At 40.2% G+C, this 18,312-nt stretch overlaps 1 protein-coding gene, 1 long non-coding RNA gene and 1 pseudogene across 5 annotated transcripts; 2 read left to right on the plus strand and 1 right to left on the minus strand.

Moving 5' to 3' along the window:
* The first annotated feature begins 2,298 nt into the window (after positions 1 to 2,298).
* LOC311135889 (inactive peptidyl-prolyl cis-trans isomerase FKBP6-like) lies at positions 2,299 to 17,407 on the plus strand (annotated as a pseudogene). The gene is made up of 8 exons: positions 2,299 to 2,404; positions 12,932 to 13,049; positions 15,276 to 15,365; positions 15,447 to 15,647; positions 15,953 to 16,090; positions 16,456 to 16,626; positions 17,122 to 17,258; positions 17,335 to 17,407. The product of its transcript is annotated as an inactive peptidyl-prolyl cis-trans isomerase FKBP6-like (transcript).
* LOC311136254 lies at positions 3,616 to 5,291 on the plus strand. Its single transcript, XR_014613862.1, has 3 exons — positions 3,616 to 4,401; positions 4,647 to 4,865; positions 4,960 to 5,291. It is a non-coding gene; the product is annotated as an uncharacterized lncRNA (long non-coding RNA).
* On the minus strand, positions 5,290 to 11,589 carry LOC311136253 (uncharacterized protein). Of its 3 annotated transcripts, XR_014613860.1 has the most exons (13): positions 11,346 to 11,589; positions 11,119 to 11,240; positions 10,706 to 11,012; positions 10,539 to 10,618; positions 10,212 to 10,264; positions 9,096 to 9,132; positions 8,950 to 9,017; positions 8,738 to 8,827; positions 8,325 to 8,638; positions 8,000 to 8,178; positions 7,598 to 7,770; positions 6,232 to 6,444; positions 5,290 to 6,156 (listed from the first exon to the last, which is right to left on the minus strand). XR_014613860.1 is itself a non-coding variant. In XM_084170385.1 (12 exons), exons 1-12 carry the CDS (start codon positions 11,512 to 11,514, stop codon positions 6,360 to 6,362), a joined length of 1,677 nt encoding a protein of 558 aa, XP_084026511.1. In that variant the 5' UTR covers positions 11,515 to 11,589; the 3' UTR covers positions 5,290 to 6,359. The 3 variants fall into 3 exon arrangements, 1 of the variants encoding a protein (XP_084026511.1); XR_014613861.1 differs by lacking the exon at positions 8,000 to 8,178 and having other exon boundaries at positions 11,346 to 11,585; XM_084170385.1 differs by having other exon boundaries at positions 5,290 to 6,444.
* Positions 17,408 to 18,312: the final 905 nt, after the last annotated feature.

The following is an 18,312-nucleotide window of genomic DNA, read 5'->3' on the forward strand; positions in this document are numbered from 1 at the left end:
AATCATCTCACATGTGTAGTTTGCAGAGAGCAGGTGAAATAAGATATGTCAGTGTCGTGAGACTAGATCTGGATCTTTTCACAAACATCTCGTCACCCATCTTGTTTTTACCCTGGACATCAGTTTATACAAGCCAGGCCATCAGTCAAGTCACTCCTTCTCTCTGAGGAGTGTTTTCTGTGCATGTGAAAACGTGTGCATACATTTAGCTAAACCCAACCCAAGATCTAAACATTCCATACAATAGAATTTACCTTAACAGAACACTCTTCAACAAAGAAAGCTCATATTTTCCACATAGGTAGTAATGCTGCTTGAGTACCTGATTTTAAAGGCAAGGTCTGTTAAAGGTCCAATGCAGACGTGTTTTATTTATCAAAGAATTTCTGGGTAACAATTTAAGGACCTGACTGATTGTTTTCATTTAAATTTGTCGAAAATAAACAAAAATAGCTTTTTAGCATAGAGCAATTTCTCAAGCAAGAATTTTGCTAGGACTGTCTGGGAGTGGTTTTGTGTGGGGAGGGGGAAACTGAAAATGTTTTATTATTGGCAGAGGTTTGGAACTATTAACTAATTTGCCCCATGGTGATGACACCATAGAAGGCCAAAACTCCCACAAAAACAGGCTAACATTTCAGGCAGTCTTTTCAAACAGCTCTTACACTAAAATGGCATTATTCCAACCTCAGTGTGGAAATATAGTTTTTGACTGCACTGAGCCTTTAACAGTATGTAAAATATGTAACAAACTACTAATTAGAGTATTTAAAGAAATGCCTTCTAAATAATGCCTTCTTCCTGGTGGTATTTAAATGTAAACTTGAACTTTGGCCTCAAAAGGCACAAGATATAATCTTAATATAATGCGTGTGTGGGATGTTGGTGTCCCTAGTCTACCCCGAGAGTCCTGTAGTTCTTATTGCTGTCTGAGGACCTAGATATTCATGTGAATTTGTGATTTGGTGACTTTAAAATTGAGGTAATTTGGAATACTAATCAATCTACTATTGTGAAATGTTGGACGTATTTTGAAAAATCAGACAATCTATCATATCTTTGATGCTTTAACAGTGAGTTTTATCTTTAGCAAATGCCTTGCTATGGAGAGTTGCTCTAAACACGTTTAACAAGACCTCCACCAGTTTTTAGATTAGAACAGGGAAATTAGTCTGCACTATCCCACCCCAGAGGAAAAAAGGTTCATTATTAGCATATGAAGTTAAACTTTAATGGAAATATTTGCATGCATTCTTTAAAAAAAAAAAAAAGGAATACTGTCTGGCAAAAGTCAGTTTGAAAACACTTGGAATGACTCATAACTGGATAATTATTTGTTTTGTATACTCTGATTTCACTTTATGTTCAACAACTGAAAATGTATAGAATAATCCCATGCCACAGTATCATTTTAAATATTATTGAGTGTGTTGTACATTTGTCAAATTACCAGCATGGACTATTGCCTTTGTTGTAGTTTTTAAATATGTATTCAGCAGTATTGGCTAAATGAGCTAAATGCTGGATCAGTTCTTAACTACAATGGAAGCTAATAGGATTTATAAATCAGAAAAACATATATTTTTGAAAATTTATTAAACATATTGATGTTCTTGTGCATATATTTTGTTGGACATTTTTTATATTGATAAAAATATAATAAAGTACTCCAACAGACTTTGGGCTTTTCTATGACCATAGGCTATAATTAAGCCTATGAAAAAACAGAAAAATAAGAATTGTGCAAAAGGAGACGTTGACCGCTTAATGGGTTTCCGGATGTGATTGAATAATGTCAAAAGGTCAGTGATCCTTGGGACGTCCCTACCCTAAAACCGTCAACTTCAATGAGGTGACGTCCCAAGGATCCCAGATAGCAATGACCATCAGTTCACCCAAAGAGGAAGACCATAACAAAGACAGTACAGTTTGAAGAAATCCCAGATCACACTTGTAGGCAAATCACGGCGACGTTGGCAAGCTAAGCTCATGCGTAGAATCACGTCATTCGGTCTAAAGGTCGTCTCGCACCGTCTCGTACTCCAAGTTGTTTTTGACTAAAATGCAAACGTGTCAGTTTGTCATTTTCACAAGGTTGGAGTAATACCATGTTCAACTACTTAAGACATCAAATATAGGTTGTGCCTTTATATTTCGAGATAGTCATGGGATGTTACGCCTCTGGGTTTAGAAACTCTGTGACCAGAATCTCTGTTGCGCCTCACGTGGGGTGACCCTAATGACCTTCTGGCTACATTCGCCGTGGGAATTCTGTCTAGAATTCATTTATAGAATTGAATGCTAACACAGGGTAATTTAAATTTACAATCATCTTTCAATGAAAATTATGTCAGCAAGTGGACTGTCGACCAGAATTCAGCAGTTTTTGGATCCCCACGCGCACGTAACGTTACTCGAGTAAAGAGATGAATGGGAGGCTAGCCAGTGTCAGAGCCATGTAACTCCTCATAAAAAAAAGAAACGTCCCTTTTTCAGTACCCTGTCTTTCAAAGATAATTTGTAAAAATCCAAATAACTTCACAGATCTTCATTGTAAAGGCTTTAAACACTGTTTCCCATGCTTGTTCAATGAACAATAAACAATTAATGAACATGCACCTGTGGAACGTCGTTAAGACACTAACAGCTTACAGACGGTAGGCATTTAAGGTCACAGTTATGAAAACTTAGCCTCTTTCTACTGACTCTGAAAAACTCCAAAAGAAAGATGCCAGGGTCCCTGCTCATCTGCGTGAAAGTGCCTAAGGCATGCTGCAAGGAGGCATTAGGACTGCAGATGTGGCCAGGGCAATAAATTGCAATGTCCGTACTGTGAGACGCCTAATACAACGCTACAGGGAGACAGGACGGACAGCTGATCGTCTTCGCAGTGACAGACCACGTTTAACAACACCTGCACAGGATCGGTACATCCGAACATCACACCTGCGGGACAGGTACAGGATGGCAACAACAACTGCCCGAGTTACAACAGGAACGCACAATCCCTCCATCAGTGCTCAGACTGTCTGCAATAGGCTGAGAGAGGCTGGACTGAGGGCTTGTAGACCTGTTGTAAGGCAGGTCCTCACCAGACATCACCGGCAACAACGTCGCCTATGGGCACAAACCCACCGTCGCTGGACCAGACAGGACTGGCAAAAAGTGCTCTTCACTGACGAGTCGCGGTTTTGTCTCACCAGGGGTGATGGTCGGATTCGCGTTTATCGTCAAAGGAATGAGCGTTACACCGAGGCCTGTACTCTGGAGCGGGATCGATTTGGAGGTGGAGGGTCCGTCATGGTCTGGGGCGGTTTATCATCGGACTGAGCTTGTTATCATTAAAGTACGGTGGCCGGGAAGTGCAAAGCAACATTACAAAGAATGAAACACTTTTACAAAGCTCGAGACAAATTTACATTTTGGAAAACAAATTTACATTTTGGAAAACAAATTTACATTTTGGAAAACAAATTTAAATTTTATAAAACAAATTTACATTTTAGAAAACAAATTTACATTTTAGAAAACAAATTAACAAGACGCAAAACACTTTTACCAGTCCCGAAACAAATTTACAAACGACAGATTCGTCACGGAAAGGGAATGTACCATATACCGGAAGTGACGAGCGTGGTCTTTTCGTGTTTTTGTTGTGGAGTTTATGGCGTCAAAGAAGTTTATGGTGACCGCCCGAACATGGACTGCGGCCGAGGGATGTTTTGCCCGTTTTGTGGCAAACACATGAACAGCTTAACGCGGTTTTGCTTTACGTGTGGTCGGTGTTTGGAGTTTTTAAAGGACGCGGACCAGACGGAAACACCAGACATACTGCATTATTGCGTTCAATATTTTAACGAGGGTCACTCGTACGCTGTAATCGTGGACATGATGTCAAGTCTACACGGTGTAAACATCAGCTTGAGGACTCTTAAAAGTAAACTGAACGAAGCCGGGTTGTACCGCAGAAAGGATTATTCCTCGCCAAACGCCGTGAGTAACGCCATCAGATTTGAACTTCGTGGACCTGGACAACTACTCAATGGGACCTAACTATATGTGGCACGCAGATGGTTATGACAAACTTAAGCCATTCGGTTTGGCCATTTCGGGATGCATAGATGGATTTTCACGTAAAGTATTGTGGCTTCAATGTGGACCAACAAATAATAACCCAACAGTGATTGCTCACTATTTCATGTCATGTGTGCGAAACCTCGGTGTCATCCCCATGAGACTGAGGACTGATTGCGGCACTGAGAACGGCATAATGGCTGCAATTCAATGTACCCTACGCCACCATCACAGTGACTACTACTCTGGAGCGTCCAGCCACATGTACGGCTCATCTATAAATAACCAGCGTATTGAGTCCTGGTGGTCTATATTTAGAAAGGGAAGGTGAGTTGTCTTCATAAAGGGTCATTGCATCTTTTGGTCATTCGATTTTCTTCTCAGGAACGATTAATGAAAAACGAGCACAATAATTATCAATACAAATTTGTAAAGCAAATCCTGCCCGTCAGGAAAAGTAGCTGTTCCTGAAAAGCAAATCGAATGACCAAAAGATGCACAGACCATACATTTCATTATAACTAACCTTTATTATTTATAGTATAACTAAACATTTGTATCCATTTCTATAGGTCTCAGTTCTGGATGGAGTTATTTGCCGACCTTAGAGATGCCGGATACTTCAACGGGAGTCATGAGCATCAATGCCTATTGAGATATTGCTTTGGTGATGTTATTCAGAAGGACTTGGATGAGTGTGTGAGACTGTGGAACAGCCACAGGATTCGCCCTTCCAGAACAGCAGCATGTCCAGGAGGAGTGCCCAATGAACTCTACTACTTACCACACAGGTGATACATTGGTGATAATAAACAGATAAAAGCATTAATGTAACGTTTTAGCTTAAATGAAAATAAATGCAATTATGTATTCTATTTAACATAGGTTTGGCTCCAGAGACTGCGGATTTCAAAGTGAACAAGCTGAACTGGATGCCCTTCCTGAGGCTAGCCTGTCAATGACTCCTTGTGGGGACCCAAACATGCAGGAGTACTTGGACTTTGCCATGGAACACAATCAGTTACAGAAGCCAGACAACTGGGAGTCTGCATCCGAACTGTACATGAAACTAAAAGAAATGGCTCAGCTATGAAATGATCAAAAAGGGAGGGTTTTTTGTAGTGGTGGAATACTGCTGTCTGTCTGAACACAATATTTATGAATCTGTCACCCAAAGCTTAATTGTTTTTAAGTGTGAAGTAAATTAATCAAAAATAGTAATCAGTATTTATTACACTTTTGTAGTATTGAGAGTAATGGATCTAAAACATTTTCAAAATGTTTACTGTGAGAAAAGAACATGCTCACATACAGTAACATTATAAAAACAACTTTGGCAACTGCACTTTAAAAGTGCACCTTTAATAGGGTTGGGCATCAAGAACCAATTCCTACTTGGAATAGTTTAAAAAATTACGATTCCATCGGAATTGTTTCTTTATTGGAATCGTTTTGGAGGATTGGGTTTCAAATCTGATCATGGGTTCCAAATTTAACATGCGCAAGTTTTGGTTTCTGTAGCGGCCAGGTGCTTGTTGTGTTGCAGCCATGGAGCACAGTAAGCGGTGCTCTAGTGTGGCTTTATTTTACATTGAAAAAGCCCCGTCAAACTGCAACCCACCTTTGAATCAAAATAAAACTTTCCTCTTATTTGTGAAATAAGCATGTGACCCGTTTCAACTCCACCACTCAAAGAATCGGAATCGAGAATCGATAAGAACCGGAATCAAAAGGAAGAATCGGAATTGGAATCAGAATCGTTAAAATCTAAATGATGCCCAACCCTAACCTTTAACAACAACAACTTTTTCAGAGTCTTAACTCTAGGGGTCATCCATCATATAGCTTAGAAACAGCCGAATCCTGGACTATTTTGAATTCCAAAGTCCATTTGTGACTTAAACAAAGTGTATGAGTCTAGGAGTGGTAATCTCAAGGAGTTTGAACATGTATTTGCCATTGGGAACGCAGAGTCCTCCAGGAACTCTATTTGAGGCAGTGGTTCCAAGCCAGATGGGGGAAGTGAAGACAGCCCAGTAGCAAACATCAAAACATCTTCCACAGACACAGCAGCCTGGCCTTCTGCAAAGAAAAACAATTCAGATACATCACTGCCATGTGTTTTCTTAACTAGTTATAAAAAACAAACTAACAAACCTTCACAATCAAGGAGATAGTCTGCCCAGTAGGCCATGGTTTGACTTTCTTTAAGTCTTCGATTACTCCCCGAAGGACTGAGGTCAGGTTTGAAGAGTCTTTCAAGTTCAAAAGCAGTGAATCGCCTTTCAGAGTGGCACATGACAGGGGCCAGCAAAGTAGGGTGTTGCTGTAGTGCAGTCAAAAACTCCAGGGTTGAAAGACCATCTGAATCTACAGAGTGAACACAAACATTGTTTCACTGCTGTGTAGTGCCAATTGAATTTAAAATTATCTAAAGAAAACTATTAAATATTCTCTTCTCTACAATTACTATCCACCTTAACATTGTTGAAAATTGATTTCAAAAACCCTATTTTTGCATTGCACATTAAACGTTAATTGTTACAAACTGTAAGTATAACACACAGAAACAAAAGACTGGAATGACACAGACGGATGGGTGGCTTGAGCACTCACACGATGCCTTCAGAAAGTCTACACACCCATTGCACTTTTTCACAACTTTGTTTCGTTATAGATTCAATTTAAAATAGTAATATTAATATTTTTCCTCATCAGCCTACACACAATACATCATAATGACAAAGCAAAAACAAGTTTTTAGAAATTGTAGCAAATTTAATAAAAATTTAAAACTGGAATATCACATTCGCACAAGTTAATTAACCATTTTCTCAGTACACTGTTGAAGCACCTTTGGAAGTAATTCCAGCCTGGATTCCTCGTGTATGAAGCTACAGGCTTTACACACAACATCACCACACTCTTTATATCTGATTTTCAAGGACATTTACAAGAGATACTAAAACCTCTCTGCATGTCAGGATCTTTATGAGAACTGAGGGCAGAAATAGATCCATATGTAAATGACACTGCTACAGTATGGAGCAGGTGGTTGGATAAACAGCAGCAAGTCATCAAGGGTTTGATGGGTAAAGTGAGCCTCAAACCATCACTCTGCTGCCAGATGTGCAGCAGAGGTGGATGGATCACTTTAAGGGGTAACTGGACTGATTTTCCTCTATGGAAGAGTTAGTCAGGAGGAGAAACCTAAGATCTAATTTCTGTTTTTGCTTTGTCATTATGATGTATTGTGTGTAGATTGATGAGGAAAAGGATTTAAATATATTTTAAATTGAATCTATAAAGGTGTGCAGACTTAATGAAGGCACTGTAGTTTGACACAGAATGAAGTGACATCACATATCCGTTGAAATACACTAAGGTACAAATTCTGATTAAGGACAAATTGATAACAGATATACATACTTGCATAAACCAAAGATGGGGACCATGAGGCATTTCAAACAAAAAATTCATACATAAATAAATAAAAATCTCATCACTACAAATATCATCTTACCTGTCAATTACAGATGAGTTGCGGTCAATGATATACCATTGGAGGTAGTCTGACACGATTTCTTTATTTTCTTCCACAGTAGCCACATGTCTCAGACAACCTGCTGTCTGTAACATTGTGCTGTGTCTCATCATACATTCTTGCAGAGCATCCAATGAAGCAGCATTCTCAATCTGAAAGACATGAAAATGGGCAAAAACACCCCAGTCAATAACTGTATACACTGTATCTCCTTGCCTATTTTTTTAATAACGTACATAGCAAGGTGTAATCTTACACTATCAAAAACTAATAAATTAATTAAATATATTCCGCACGTGATATAGGAAGTAAACATTGTCTCAAAAACACTGCAGTAAGTATGAAAAACTCTGCCCTACCATACCCTTATGCTATTCTCACCTCTTGCAAAGCTTTCCCTATTTCTTCATCAGTTATTAAATTATTTGTTGCTTTGAATGAAGGCTGGCCTGCAAGATAATGTACAAGATCTTCTGACAGGAAATGGGGTCCTGGACCTCCATGCACAACTGACACAGCAATCATCTTTCCTGCCAAGTAGTATTCATCCTCCCTAACAGCTGTGAATGAATTCATATTGCAAAATTAAAACAATGCATTACTGTATATACTGTAATATGCAAGCATATGTCATGTGATATATCTGGTCAATGAGCATTAACCAACCATTAGTAGCCTATAGTACACATCCAACCAATATGCATACCCTTTGCATTGTAGACCAAGAACCGATGTCCTTCTGGTCCATCAAAAATGGGCCGGTCTTTTAGGTGTTTCATCAGTAGAGTTAAAAACTCTCGTCTTGGACCACCAGTGTCAATTCCCTCTTCCAGAACACCAGTATCATCAGTAAATTTCACCAGCATGTCACAGGTTTCAGAATATGTTGTACGCTTGAAACCTCTGACTGCCCCATCCCAAACATTATCCCTTGAGATGTTAAACCGGCTGACTTTTTTATGATCAATAGGAAGAGACAGGTTTGCTACGATGTCAGGTAATGCAATGTCCGTCTCCTCCCTGTAATGACAAAAAGTTAATTCATTTGTGGATATTCCAGATATACAAGAACTATTGTACAGTGAAAAAACTGGAGTGCTATAGTCAAAAGCATATTACATTGCTGTGTGTTGGAAATTCTTCACATTGACAGCAACCGGCTCTTCGTCCTCCTGCTCAACATTTGGTGAATACAGGTCTGTGTATTTACTGTTGGGAAATTGCCATTTCCATGTTAAAACATCTTACAAACAAAAATGTCTTCCCCATGTAATCAGTTCAATACATTTAAATTATGTCAGTCATTATCTTTTCTTTTCTTTTTTACTTACCTGTAGCAAGAAATTTTTTCTGGATTTGCTTCCGGTGGATCCAGATCCTCAGCATCAGATATTACTATCTGAAAAAAAGATTAAAATGTCTGAAACAACAACACTGAAAGCAAGAAATGTCATGCTGCCACACTCTGCCTTATTACCTGTCCAGGCTGAATTGTTGATTGTCCTGGTGCATCTCTGAAACATGATAAAACATATTAAAATGATTAGCTCCATGATAAAGGCTATAATGTAGCTTTGAGTAGCATGTAGTAGTAGAGGGAACAGAAAGATGTATTTAAAAAAAAGATTATTTTGAGAACATGTGGATAGGAGCGTTTCCTGGACTCAAATCTGAGTTAGTTTGAGTTTCTTTTTTAATGGAAAAGGTATAAAATAAAAGAAAGCTCAAACTACTATTTTTTAACTATTAAAATGCTTGTATTGCAAGTGGCCAAGCCATACAGAACCAATTTAAAAGAACTTTAATGCGTTTTTGCATCTAGCCTTCGTCAGCGAGTCAAACAGATGAAATGAGAGACAATGGGTCTTTTCTAGTGTCCAAGGTGTTCTGGGCTAGAGTAGGTGTTGTAGACATCTTAAAACCAGTAGGTGTCCTTCAGGCCTACAATAGTCAAATCATGTAAACATTATGTATATGGATGTGTCCCATGTTTCCTATTGGTGGATTACCACTAGAAAAAACCCAGTGTCTCTCATTACATCTATTTGACTCCCTGACAAAGGCTAGATGCCGAAACGTGTTGGAGTTCTTTAAGTTGGTTCTGGATGACCGTGCCACTTCAGTAAAGGCCTATAGTACCTATGCAGGATCGACAGTGATGTGGGACATATGAATGGACAGTGGATACCCCCCACTTCATTCTCACGTGTTTTTTTTAATGGTTTGGTTAATTTTTGTTTATTCAACTGCAAGAGCAACTGTATTTCAGTGGGTTTATTCTGTAAAGCTCTGCTCACACAGGCAGCTGTGGGTCCTTTAGGTAGGGAGCGAGGGGGCACCGCAGTCAGTTACAGAAACAGCTGATAGCATGTAGCAACGTTGAGCTTATGTGCAGCAATATAAATGTATGTATAATGTGTATGTGAATAAGTAGTGAAATATCTGCTAGTAGTTTTATCAGTTTTGTGAGTTAAATAAAAAAAAAAAGGTGAAATTGCACTTTACCTGGTAGTGAAAGCACTGTAGCCCAACAAAATATGAATTATTATTCCACGTGTGAAAATTCCTTTGTGTCCAAGTGTGCAACACCTACCTTTCATCGTCCAGCTTGTGTTTGGGAGTACTTCGATTTTGTGGTTCAAAAACCTGAGAGGAAACGGATAAAATGATCAACAACTTTCAACAGGTTCCATTATTTTTCCATTACCACATACAGTATATATCAATGCTGAATGGTTGTCTGTGTTACTGTATAATAGTTACTGCAAAATAATCAAAACAAGCCTTTTTCCACTAAAATATTGACCAGGACATTGATTTTATGCTTAAAATCCAATGTACATCTAATTAATAAATTATATGAAAATGAATAAATACAAACATACATAAACATTTTAAAAAAGAGAAATAACTGATGTACCAAAGTGTCAGCACGATTGAGTTCAGCTGTGCTCCTTGTTGTGATGACAATTTCAGAATCAGAGTCTGAGGTATCATCCACTGAAAAAAATAATTCAAACAACCATTATCTATCCTCCAGCAGAGTATCTAAATATGTAAAAATATTGAATCATGAGATCCACTAACCTCTTTTATAGTGTTTTTCTAGGCAAATGAAAAAAGTGATCCTGGAATATGCCTTTCCTATTTCCTTTTTATATTCTGCCAATTTGAATGGCCTTTCTGACCCAGGCACATGAACCACCTCTGAGCAGTCTGGATACAAAAGGACATAAGGTCCTTCGTGCATGTCCTTGTTAAATGTTGTCATTTTCTGGACAGCTTGTTTCAGTAGATCAGGTGCTGCTACCTCTGGGTCTGTAAATAACTGTAGTGTTTTCCCTCTTAGAGGTTTTAAATCAGTTCCACTTGGCACCATCAATCCTACGTTTATCTAGTAAAATAACAAAGATATAATTAATGTATACATAGGTAAAATAAATACACACAAATACATATAGAGCATTGCAAAATTGTATAGGACGGTCAGTACACCTTACCTGGACGTGTTTTCTTTCTTTAGGCCTATATCTTCCTTTTGGCCCATAGTTAAAAGACTGTCGTTCTTTTGATTTCGAGCTTCTGTACTCCATGAACTGTTTGTATGATGGGCATGGTTGTTCTGCAGAAATGGACAGAGTTCCGAAACAGAAAGTTAGAAGCCGCTCAAAAAATCATTAGCGTTACTGTCCTTAGATAGCTAGCGTTTTGGTTTTGCTAAACTTACTTTGCATAGCACTGTCCGGCTGTCGAGACGTCCCCTGTGTTTCCAATGTTTCCGTCTTGTCCGCGTCCTTTAAAAACTCCAAACACCGACCACACGTAAAGCAAAACCGCGTTAAGCTGTTCATGTGTTTGCCACAAAACGGGCAAAACATCCCTCGGCCGCAGTCCATGTTCGGGCGGTCACCATAAACTTCTTTGACGCCATAAACTCCACAACAAAAACACGAAAAGACCACGCTCGTCACTTCCGGTATATGGTACATTCCCTTTCCGTGACGAATCTGTCGTTTGTAAATTTGTTTCGGGACTGGTAAAAGTGTTTTGCGTCTTGTTAATTTGTTTTCTAAAATGTAAATTTGTTTTCTAAAATGTAAATTTGTTTTATAAAATGTAAATTTGTTTTCCAAAATGTAAATGTGTTTTCCAAAATGTAAATTTGTTTTCCAAAATGTAAATTTGTCTCGAGCTTTGTAAAAGTGTTTCATTCTTTGTAATGTTGCTTTGCACTTCCCGGCCACTGTATTAAAGGCAATCTCAACGCTGTGCGTTACAGGGAAGACATCCTCCTCCCTCATGTGGTACCCTTCCTGCAGGCTCATCCTGACATGACCCTCCAGCATGACAATGCCACCAGCCATACTGCTCATTCTGTGCGTGATTTCCTGTCAGTGATCTGCCATGGCCAGCGAAGAGCCCGGATCTCAATCCCATTGAGCACGTCTGGGACCTGTTGGATCGGAGGGTGAGGGCTAGGGCCATTCCCCGCAGAAATGTCTGGGAACTTGCAGGTGCCTTGGTGGAAGAGTGGGGTAACATCTCACAGCAAGAACTGGCAAATATGGTGCATTCCATGAGGAGGAGATGCACTGCAGTACTTAATGCAGCTGGTGGCCACACCAGATACTGACTGTTACTTTTGACCCCCCCCCTTTGTTCAGGGACACATTATTCAATTTCTGTTAGTCACATGTCTGTGGAACTTGTTCAGTTTATGTCTGTTGTTGAATCTTGTTATGTTCATACAAATATGTACACATGTTAAGTTTGCTGAAAATAAATAAAAAGCAGTTGACAGTGAGAGGACGTTTCTTTTTTTGCTGAGTTTCTTTATTTGTATCTAAATATATGGCTCTGGCTAGCGCTAATTATCTCCAGCGAGTTAACGTTAGCTACATCATGTGATGTCAACATTTTAACACTTATTTGCTAAACTTCACACCTTCATATTAATAGGGAGGTTTCATACACCAATCTATTGCTAATTGGTTACACTTTAAGTTGCATAACATAAATGTATACAAATCTGTGTGCATAGTTTGCTCGCTAGCTAGCTAACTAGCAAAGACTAGCCAAAGATACTGTGCTGCTGCAGCCTTACGAGCTTGATCGCTGTCATGCAAAATTATTTTTGCTCAATGTGCCACCTTGCAGAATTTATTTTCAACTAACTAGCTATCTAAAATATAAAACTGTGTTTTGACTACTTGGTTTCTCTGTGCCCTTTGTTAAACAATTTTAAGGGTTGAAAACAATTAACTAAAGGTCAGTGATGGTGTTAACTTTAAAACTTTTGTCTATTGTTGTCAGAGCCCTTTCCACCACCTGGGCCAGCAGATGCAGGACATCTTGGGCGATGGAGAGATCCTGAAGGAAGTGGTCCAACCTGGAGAAGGCCCACCAGTGCGAAGAGATACATTTGTGTCAAGCACCTTCATAGAATACTGCATTCTTTAGGTTCCCTTACGACAGGGGTCTCCAACAGGTCAATCGTAAGCTACCAGTAGCCCGCAGCCCACCTATGAGTAGCTCGCCAAACAATTCTGAAAGTACATGCAATTTGACCAGTATCAGACACTGCAAGCTCCCAGCTACGATCTAATCCAGTGTTCCCCATGACATGGACTCAGAACTTCCAATTTCGTTGTTTCTCCATGAACAATTGTAATTTTGAGAGTTTAACAAAAGTATCTAAAACCTGGAAAGATAAAACTGAGAGAACATAATTTGGGAAAATATAAAACAGAAAACATAGTGCACTACTTTCTCTTGTTCACTACTGACCCAGGGAAGAGTTGCAGGGGAGATGAGAAGAGAAGAAGAATGTGCCTAATTGAAAGTTAGACATTTTATTGTAGCTCATAACATGTTAAATTTTTTCAAAGAAGCCCTCATGCTAGAAAAGGTTGGAGACCTCTGCCTTACAATGTAGCCTAAAGCATACAGTGAGGGAAAAAAGTATTTGATCCCCTGCTGATTTTGTATGTTTGCCCACTGACAAAGACATGATCAGTCTATAATGTTAATGGTAGGTTTATTTGAACAGTGAGAGACAGAATAACAACACAAAAATCCAGAAAAACGCATGTCAAAAATGTTATAAATTGATTTGCATTTTAATGAGGGAAATAAGTATTTGACCCCTCTACAAAACATCACTTAGTACTTGGTGGCAAAACCCTTGTTGGCAATGACAGAGGTCAGACGTTTCTTGTAGTTGGCCACCAGGTTTGCATACATCTCAGGAGGGATTTTGTCCCACTCCTCTTTGCAGATCTTCTCCAAGTCATTAAGGTTTCAAGGCTGACGTTTGGCAACTCGAACCTTCAGCTCCCTCCACAGATTTTCTATGGGATCAAGGTCTGGAGACTGGCTAGGCCACTCCAGGACCTTAATGTGCTTCTTCTTGAGCCACTCCTTTGTTGCCTTGGCCGTGTGTTTTGGGTCATTGTCATGCTGGAATACCCATCCACAACCCATTTTCAATGCCCTGGCTGAGGGAAGGAGGTTCTCACCCAAGATTTAACGGTACATGGCCCCGTCGATCGTCCCTTTGATGCGGTGAAGTTGTCCTGTCCCCTTAGCAGAAAAACACCCCCAAAGCATAATGTTTCCACCTCCATGTTTGACGGTGGGGATGGTGTTCTTGGGGTCATAGGCAGCATTCCTCCTCCTCCAAACACGGCGAGTTGAGTTGATGCCAAAGAGCTCGATTTTGGTCTCATCTGACCACAACACTTTTACCCAGTTCTCCTCTGAATCATTCAGATGTTCATTGGCAAACTTCAGATGGCCCTGTATATGTTCTTTCTTGAGCAGGGGGACCTTGCGGGCGCTGCAGGATTTCAGTCCTTCACGGCGTAGTGTGTTACCAATTGTTTTCTTGGTGACTATGGTCCCAGCTGCCTTGAGATCATTGACAAGATCCTCCCGTGTAGTTCTGGGCTGATTCCTCACCGTTCTCATGATCATTGCAACTCCACGAGGTGAGATCTTGCATGGAGCCCCAGGCCGAGGGAGATTGACAGTTCTTTTGTGTTTCTTCCATTTGCGAATAATCGCACCAACTGTTGTCACCTTCTCACCAAGCTGCTTGGCGATGGTCTTGTAGCCCATTCCAGCCTTGTGTAGGTCTATAATCTTGTCCCTGACATCCTTGGAGAGCTCTTTGGTCTTGGCCATGGTGGAGAGTTTGGAATCTGATTGATTGATTGCTTCTGTGGACAGGTGTCTTTTATACAGGTAACAAACTGAGATTAGGAGCACTCCCTTTAAGAGTGTGCTCCTAATCTCAGCTCGTTACCTGTATAAAAGACACCTGGGAGCCAGAAATCTTTCTGATTGAGAGGGGGTCAAATACTTATTTCCCTCATTAAAATGCAAATCAATTTATAACATTTTTCACATGCATTTTTCTGGATTTTTGTTGTTGTTATTCTGTCTCTCAGTGTTCAAATAAACCTACCATTAAAATTATAGACTGATCATTTCTTTGTCAGTGGGCAAACGTACAAAATCAGCAGGGGATCAAATACTTTTTTCCCTCACTGTATGTATTGCATATTTATTCAGACATAATGCAATCAATTACACCTTAGGGACACACCACGTGTTTTATGTGCCAATTTGAACCCCTGCTAATATTCCTTCACAGTCCATTTCTCTGGATTTCTGGAGTACTCTGACCGACCATTTGAGACCACCAGCCATCTGAAGTACCCTTGAATTATGAAGCTTGGAAGAGGTAAGATGTAGCCTATGGCACTCTAAGATAACTGGTTTTCATATGTGGCTTCATAAACAATGAATACACCTTACCTTACAGACGTGACTGTGTGGCCTGGAGCTGGGTATTCTGACCATGAGGAAGGGAGAGTTCTCTTGTTTTCTCTTCCTGCCTGAGTACGCCTATGGAGCGATGGGCTGCCCTCCACACATTCCTCCTGTAGCCACTGTGCTCTACGAGGTGCAGGTCCTCGACTTCCTCGACTCAGCCCAAGTGGATGAGTTCTTCTCAATGAGTGTGGTGAGGACACTAGGGGCCTTATTTAGTCAGGGCTGTATCTCACAACTCAATCAAAACTAGTTAGAGTTCCGTCAAGTTTGGTGGTGATAACCTCCAGGACCAGGGAATTTTTGTAACAGATAATGTCAACCTACCTAGTGGAAGTAGCTAATATATATTATTGGGTTAAATAGAGATGCAAAAACATGTTGTGGTGTGCCATTTTACGTGGACTGAAGTGACTATTTCTGGTCATGCATCTCTGCTTACTGGGGATTAGTTGTGACTTTGTTGGCTGCCATTCCCAAACCCCTCTCTCCCGCCAGGTGGAGCACAACACTGTTCCTCTGTCCATGCTCCTCAACGTGGTTGACACAGAGCGCAGATTTGGCAACCACTGCTTCAACCAGAGTCGCTTCGAGGATGCCAAAGATCGCTACAAGCAGGTAGCGTCAGCAAAACAAGTCTTATGTCGTAAATGTTATGTCCTCAAATGAACCCCTTCATTTTAGTTTCAGCATTATTTTATGATGAAGCATCACTTCAACTTTCCATGTATGTGAATAAATGAGAGGAATGATGGTGATTGTGATGCTTACATTTTGGTTCCCTGTCATAAGTGTTGAGTTTCATAAGCACACTGTCGTGTGTGTGATATTTGACAAGCACACTGTCGTGTGTGTGATATTTGACAAGCACACTGTCGTGTGTGTGAGTGCGAATAGTGTGTACACGCACTACTGTGTCCACATACAAGTGTATGTGTGCATGTGATAGAAAGAGTTTCTGTATTGATTTATACGTATAACCTCTCCTTGTGTCTGGCCAGGCGAAGGGCGAGGACGAGAAGAGGAGCATCGTGGCGGTGCAGCTGCCCATCTACCTCAACCTGTCGTTGACCCAGGTCCGCCTGGACAGGCACCTGAAAGCCATGGAGTACGGCCACAAGGCCCTGGAAATCAACCCCAACAACACCAAGGCCCTTTTCCACTGTGGTCAGGTCAGACCCTCAGGGTGGGGGAAGTCATATTCTTGTCAATAAGCTGGGTTCATGTGTGTGCCTACAGTATATGTGATTGTTTTTGGCACCATGGTTTGTGCTATGGATATGAGGTGAGCTAAAGGGGATCCACACACAAATGTTATCTTTATTTAGTAAGAAAACAAATATTTCAGGTGGTGCATTTACTATGACCATATGACCATATGTTTAATGGATAACCACTGCATGTAATTAATAGCGTCTCAAAATGATCCTAAAACGTACATGTTCCCATTTTCACACATTTGAGTTTTGCAAGCTCACTTGTGGAAAGAATCAGTCACAGGAAAGATCTCAATTGTATTCTCCTCGCATCCTCTCGCCTCATCTCATTCTCAAAACCCATTGCAGGAGAAAGCCAGAGGTCCCGCCCCTCTGACCTTCTCCTCCAATGGGTTTTGAGAAGGAGACGAGGAGAGGACGCGAGGTGTAGCAATTGAGATCTTCCCACAGATGTTTCAACCAGAGGGTTTTCCTCAGGCCTATTTGGAGTTGTTTGACTATGAGAAAGCCCAGGATTACATCACGATGGCTCAGGCCAACAAAGCTTTTGACATCGATATCAACAATCTCCTGAGGAAGCTTGCCATGTAAGATAATAGTTCTGACATTCGGGTTTTTTCCCTAGCGACACATGACTCAACTAAATTATTGTTATTTTTGCAGACGCTACAAGGACTGTTTGGACAAAGAGAAAGAGATGTGCTCCAAGATGTTTGCAGACTTTGTGAAGAAGTGAAGGTGACATGTTTGTTATTAAGTGTGTCCTTTGTCATGAAAATGCATCTATCCGTTTCCCTGACGCTCTGTGGTAGTTATTTCTGTGCTAGCCACAGGAGGGCGCTGTATGAACAGTGCAATCCAAAAGCATTGATTGATGTTTGCCACATACAGTACATTTCTAATTATTGGTATCCAGTTCACATAGTTGCCCCTTTTCACTCTGTTTTAGTAAGAGATAATGTGCCCATCTAAGACAACTCAACCCTCTAGCGGTTTTTAATGTCGTATTTGTATAGTCATATTTCCATGTTCCTGGCTGTATACAGTTTTTGTCTATTTTTAATTAAATTAGATGCCCATTATTACAGGCTTTAGGGCAATATATTTGAATTTGATTTGTATAATTTTCAGTGATTTTCAGTACCATGTGTTGGTCTGTAGTGCTTGGCACAGATGCCATTCCCTGTATTGCATTGGAATTCTATCCTGATTTAGTATCTGATCATGCACGATAGATATTCACTGTGCGCCCAAGCTGAAATACCCCCACCAAAACATGAAACCCAGAAACAAAACCTAAAACCCTAATGTACATTTTGTAAAACACAATGTCAAAAATTTTATTTTATATCTCAATGTGTAGACTATTAGACATCCACCTTGTTTTTAGGGTATGGATATTTACAGCGATCATTTCTAGTGAGAAGCGAGTTAATGGTGCTAAGAAGCGTAATGGCCATGATAGTGTGCTATGGGCTTAGAGAGAGCTCATGTGGAATTGGAAGATGCAACATGAGATCCACTGGCAGCTCACATAAAGAGATATTGCAGTTATCTATACTCAACCCGATGACAGACTGAATCTTGAGTGTGATTTGTCGGAACATGTTTTTTCCGGGGGTACATAAATATGCATATGTT

This window comes from Coregonus lavaretus (genome assembly GCF_964263955.1).
Source record: "Coregonus lavaretus genome assembly, chromosome: 10".
Taxonomy (NCBI): Eukaryota; Metazoa; Chordata; class Actinopteri; order Salmoniformes; family Salmonidae; genus Coregonus; species Coregonus lavaretus.

Excerpts from the sequence above, each read along its gene's own strand:
- LOC311136253 (XM_084170385.1), bottom strand. The coding sequence starts at position 11,514 with ATGGACTGCGGCCGAGGGATGTTTTGCCCGTTTTGTGGCAAACACATG. Across the intron at positions 11,241-11,345 it reads GCCGGACAGTGCTATGCAAA|AACAACCATGCCCATCATAC; the intron begins GTAAGTTTAGCA and ends CCATTTCTGCAG. Across the intron at positions 9,133-10,211 it reads CACAAGCTGGACGATGAAAG|AGATGCACCAGGACAATCAA; the intron begins GTAGGTGTTGCA and ends ATCATGTTTCAG.